Below are 5,194 nucleotides of genomic sequence, written 5' to 3' on the forward strand. Positions count from 1 at the left end.
GCAGCGATGCGTGTGGCGCTCGCTGGCGAGATTGGAGCTGGAGCTGCTTCTGATTGCGGTGGGCTGTCCGTTGCGTGTGGGGCATACCAGCTTGTAAATAGTGTCAAAGATTAGCTCGCTGCTGAGTGTTGCGTCGATGTCCAATCTCCCAGCGAGCCACACCACATTGCCGAGGGCGCAGGAGTTATTTCAAGTTCAGGCGGTTATGGCATTCGGTTTGCGGCAACAGAAGGCGAGAATCGTGTCATACTTTAGTCTGTATCTCCGGATTGCGGGTGTATGACGAGGAAACGATTTCGCACGACTGCTAGGCCGAATGTACTGTGTACCATTTGAGCTCAAGTGTTGGTTGAGGTACGCCGTAGTAAATCGAAGTATTCTGAAGGCTAGTAAATGACGAATTTCCCTTGTTTATTGAAGTCACCTCCTTCCCTATTATCTACTTCTGGTAATTATTATATATAATTATCAAGAGTACATAATAGAGAAGAGTATGACACCGTTTTAACAGCGTTTTGCATAGGTTTCATACTTGTGTAATATCTGATTTCAATATGTTGAATAAATATATTCAAACTTACCGTGTTTTGTCTATGATTCTCCCTTAATCATATGACCACACACAATTTACCTGAAAATCGTATGTGTTCTTCAAAAAAGTTCTTTGAATACGACACGGTTTCACCACCAGTTTCACAAATGAGCGCATGTTTTTGGCGCATGTTATTATGGGATTTACTGTTCTATTGTCTATGACGAACGCTGGGGGCTGCTGGGGAGATTAGGCATAGAATTGTATTCAGCGTGTAGCGTTTCCACGCTGTCTAAAAATAAATGTGTGCTCACGGCGAGCTAGCAGCTGATTTTAGCTGGCGTTGACATCCGTGTTCCTGAGTATAAGGAAGCGAAACAAGTTGCTGTTACTCGTCTTACCTAATATCCAGAACAGCGCCCCAGCATCCTGTAGTTACAGACTGAACCTGGTTCTGCCGCCGCATACAACATGAGCCGAATGCATCGCTCATTTGTGAAAACTGTGAACCGTTCGTCGTATTCAAAGAACTTTTTTGAAAACACATATGATTTTTCAGGTAAATTGTTGGTGTCATATTGTCCGGGGGGTAATTGTCCGGGGGCTAATTGTCCGGAGGGTATTTGTCCTGATACCATTATATAGAAGCTCAAATGCATATGGTGTCTTCATGCTATGATGATATCTATACATCCTTGCTTTTAGTTGAATCTTATAGTGCACAGGCACATAGTCGCACATGTTGCGAGCAGCAATTAATACCATTGTATTTGTCATGTGCTGACAGGTGGCAAAGATGAGCGGGCAAAGATACGAGTGGAGCACATAGTCAGAGAAGACTATCTCGTGGAGGCCATGGAACTAATCGAGATGTACTGTGATCTGCTCTTAGCACGTTTTGGCCTTATACAACAGATGAAGTAAGCTAGCGTAATGTGAAATGTAAAAAATAAAATAAAATGGTACTTTGGTAACCACTACGTGGCATGGTTTAACTGTGTTAGTATATAGCTATAAAATTCGATAAGGTACTGGGTAAGCACTATAGGGTTTAGTTCCACTGAGTTAGTATCTAGATATAAAAATAGACGGGGGGCCTGGATATGGGCTACACAGCACGGTTTCTCTGTGATAATACCTAGATATAAAACTTAACAGGGGGCATGGGTTAGCACTACAGGGTGTAGTTCCACTGGATTGGTTTCTGCACTAGGGCATAGACCATATAGTTCGCACCATCCTAGCAATGCATAGTTTCTTGTAGATAATTGTATTTTTTCCAAATTTGGCACATCTTACACATGGATGTGAAAAAAACAAGGGTTGAATATTGATGTGCTTCCTTTCCTTGTTTTTATTCTGTCAAGAGGTACATGTTCGAGGTTTATATAGCGATTATCTCATCCCTTCAGACTTTGCCATGTGCAGTGAACCCTCTGTTAGCAATCACATCTATAGACCAAACACCTCTATATAAACGACATATTTTGCATTTCGATTGAGTCACAGTTATATAGTGAAACAACCTCTATATAATGAGCATCCGTCTATAAAAGTGGCACCAGTTGGCATTTTGGTCAAGTCTGAGTTATACAGTGAAAATAACTCCGTGGAGCGGACACCTCTTTATAAAGGACACTCGTAGTAGTACTGTCTCTCTCGAGTAACACTTAATACAAAAAAAACAAATAACAAAGAATAGACACCTGTGTGTAACGTACACATTTGGCAGCTGCGTTAAATGGCCCTCATGTAACAGGTGTGCAGCGTATTCAGAGACTCTAGATGTCAGATAATTGCTATTTGTACCTGTCTCTAGAACAGTGGACGAGGGTCTGCAGGAGGCTATCTCCAGCATCATTTGGGCCGCCCCTCGGCTGCAGACCGACTGCCAGGAACTGAAGGTGATTGCGGACCAGCTGTGTCACAAGTACGGCAAGCCGTACGCACAGGCATGCAGGGAGAACTCACTGGGACACGTCAGTGAGAAGCTCATGCACAAGCTAGGCGTGCAAGCACCTCCCAAGCTTCTCGTAGAAAGGTGCGTACGTGCTCATTCATCTGTCGGGGATGGTCCAGAGTCAACTCGCCTCGCCGGCAAACTCGACCCGTGTGTCGAGATGACCCACCTGGAGATGGGGCAGCTCGACTCACCGGCTAACTCATGTGAGATTGAAAATTGAGATTGATCATGTGTGACAAAATTATACTCTACGCATTATAAAAGGTTATGCCCACAAAAATACCACAGACTTATATTTATATACAAGTACATCAACCATCTTAACAAACCAGACAGAAATGATCCCCTACCGTACCTTGCAACTATTATTGCTGCAATTATTGCACTCAAATCAAGTAAATTTTATTATTTAGCTCAACAGAATTGCATCCATCAGATTTGTTCTCCATGTAAAAGACTACTTTCAGTACATGAATTTGTATGTAAATTAATCGCAATAAAGATTTAATACTAATAAAAATAGACGTTTTGACATCGGAATGTGTAAAACATCTTAAATGAGTTGGCCGGTGAGTCGAGCTGGCCTCCAGGATGGTCATCTTGACCCACGAGCCGAGCTGGCCGACCTTCAGGCAGGTAAACTCGCCACAATGCGAGCCGAGTTGGCTGGTGGGTCGAGTTAACTGGTGCCCATCGGGGGACGTATCAACGTGCGGGGAATGCGCAAGTGCATTTGCTTTTTTTCCCCGTCTGGGTTCGTGAATATTGTCTGAGTGATGCAGAAAACCATGTAAAATTTTACCTCAATTTGTTTGTGACGAAAGAGATTTCTTATTGGAAATATTAGTTGCAACTATCTCTTATCGAAATCGTTTAGACTACTGCCGAATGCATATATATTTAAGATTTTGATTAATAATTTGATATTTTAGGTACCTAATAGAAATTGCGAGAAGCCATAACGTCCCGTATGAACCCGATCCAACTGTCATGAACCAGGATGAAGTGTACGCAGCCGAATCCCAACTGATCGACTTTGGAGGGAAAGGTGGCCTAGGTCCCCCACCTGGCCCACCCGACCTGGGTGGAAGTGGAGGTGGAGGAGGAGGTGGAGGCATGGTAGGTCCTCCCATGGGAGTTTCCTTCCCTCAGCCTATGTATCCACCTGCACCTCAGCCTGGAGTAGTACCGTTTGCATATCCCAATTTACCAGACCAGGTAGGTGTGGCATTCATTCATCACATCTTGCTATTGTCACTTGTAACTCAACTAACACAGAGTTTCCACTTTTAACAAACTACATTCAACATTCAAGTGGTTGTGAATAACTAATATATAATCAGGAATAAATAAAAACAAATGTTTTTATTCACTCCCGATATAATCTATAATTTGATCGTTGTCATTTTTTTTCGTTCGCGATTTTATAACCGTACTCGGTACACTGTTACCAGTACCCATCTCTTATCTTCTGTTTTTTTGCATGTGTTTATTTGCATGCGTTACTTTTTTGTTTCTATATTAGGGTGCTGGAAGCGGTGGCTTTTACCCGCCAACTGCACCTTACCCGTCTCGCCCGCCCAGCTATTGTCCCGCGCCGAAAAACGCGTTTCCGTCGCCGCCGCGCCCCGACGAACCCTCGCCCAACTACAGCGACATATTCGATAACTCGGTTACCGACCCCCCGCAGAGCGAGGAGAAGCCGCCGCTGCCGACGACTCCGCCCAAGGCCGCGCCTCGCGGTGTGAGCCCGAGCGTGAATGACACCCTCGAGCTCCCTGACCTCCCAGCCGTACCGATGAACAGCTTCCCAAAGCCGGGCGGCACTATAGGTGGCGCCGGCGGCACCTCCGGCGACGACATCGATTTCGATGACCTGACGAAGCGATTCGAGGAGCTGAAGAAGAAGAAGTAACGAGGAGAGGACGCGTTAGCGACGTCTGCGAGATGATCGCGGGAACGATTAGCGCCGGTGTTTGTACGTGTGTGTTTCTGTCAGTCGAGCGGTGTTTGGGTGAAGACTAGAAGTGCTGTAAATGGAATGAGAGAGTGAGTGGTTATTACCTCCGCGCAACGGAGGTCATGTAATCGGTCTTGTGTGTGTGTTCGTGTGTGTGTGTAGCGTTGGCGCGATCGATTCAGCAGCAGCTCGCCTTAGGGTTAGGGTTAGGGCGTCCAGTCAGCAGCAGCCAGCAGCGAGCCAGCTGTTATACACATACATGTTACAAGCTCGCGGAGGTATGCACTCTCCGTGAGTGCCCTCTGTCTAGTTATATCTGCTTCTGTGTGGCGGCTATGTGTGTGTGTGTGTTTGTGTGTGTGTGCATTCGTGCGTGCGTGCGTGTGTGTGCGTGCACACACGTGTGTGATTGTTTGTGTGTGTGTGCGCGTGTGCGTGTGCGTGCGTGTGCGTGTGTGCAGGACTTATTTTAAAAATTTGATTTTACTAAGAATTTATTTCTGTAAAAAACAAATAGGTGTGCACGTTGTTGCATAAAAATGGTCAGTTAATTATTGTAATTAATTATCTGTGCTAGTACTTTTATATTCTCTAGTGTGTCATAGTATCAGGAGTAGATAATAGGGAGGAGTGTGACATCAATAAACAAGGGAAATTCGTCATTTACTAGCCTTATAATACCTACGATTTACTACGCGTAACTCATCCAACCTGAGCTCAAATCGGACACAGTACATTC

General features: G+C 44.9%; 1 protein-coding gene across 4 annotated transcripts in view; it reads left to right on the forward strand.

The window, feature by feature from the left end:
• LOC106806071 (IST1 homolog) overlaps positions 1 to 4,611 on the forward strand; it is a 19,264-nt gene extending 14,653 nt beyond the window's left edge. For 3 of the 4 annotated variants that reach the window (XM_014807916.1, XM_014807917.1, XM_014807918.1), the window contains exons 3-6: positions 1,320 to 1,452; positions 2,352 to 2,573; positions 3,428 to 3,713; positions 4,021 to 4,611. In XM_014807916.1, coding sequence (XP_014663402.1) covers positions 1,320 to 1,452; positions 2,352 to 2,573; positions 3,428 to 3,713; positions 4,021 to 4,410 — 1,031 coding nt within the window. In that variant the 3' untranslated portion in view covers positions 4,411 to 4,611. The remainder of the gene's footprint in view (positions 1 to 1,319; positions 1,453 to 2,351; positions 2,574 to 3,427; positions 3,714 to 4,020) is intronic. The other variant, XM_014807919.1, reaches the window with a different exon arrangement.
• Positions 4,612 to 5,194: the final 583 nt, after the last annotated feature.

This window comes from Priapulus caudatus, unplaced genomic scaffold (assembly GCF_000485595.1).
Source record: "Priapulus caudatus unplaced genomic scaffold, Priapulus_caudatus-5.0.1 Scaffold139, whole genome shotgun sequence".
Taxonomy (NCBI): Eukaryota; Metazoa; Priapulida; class Priapulimorpha; order Priapulimorphida; family Priapulidae; genus Priapulus; species Priapulus caudatus.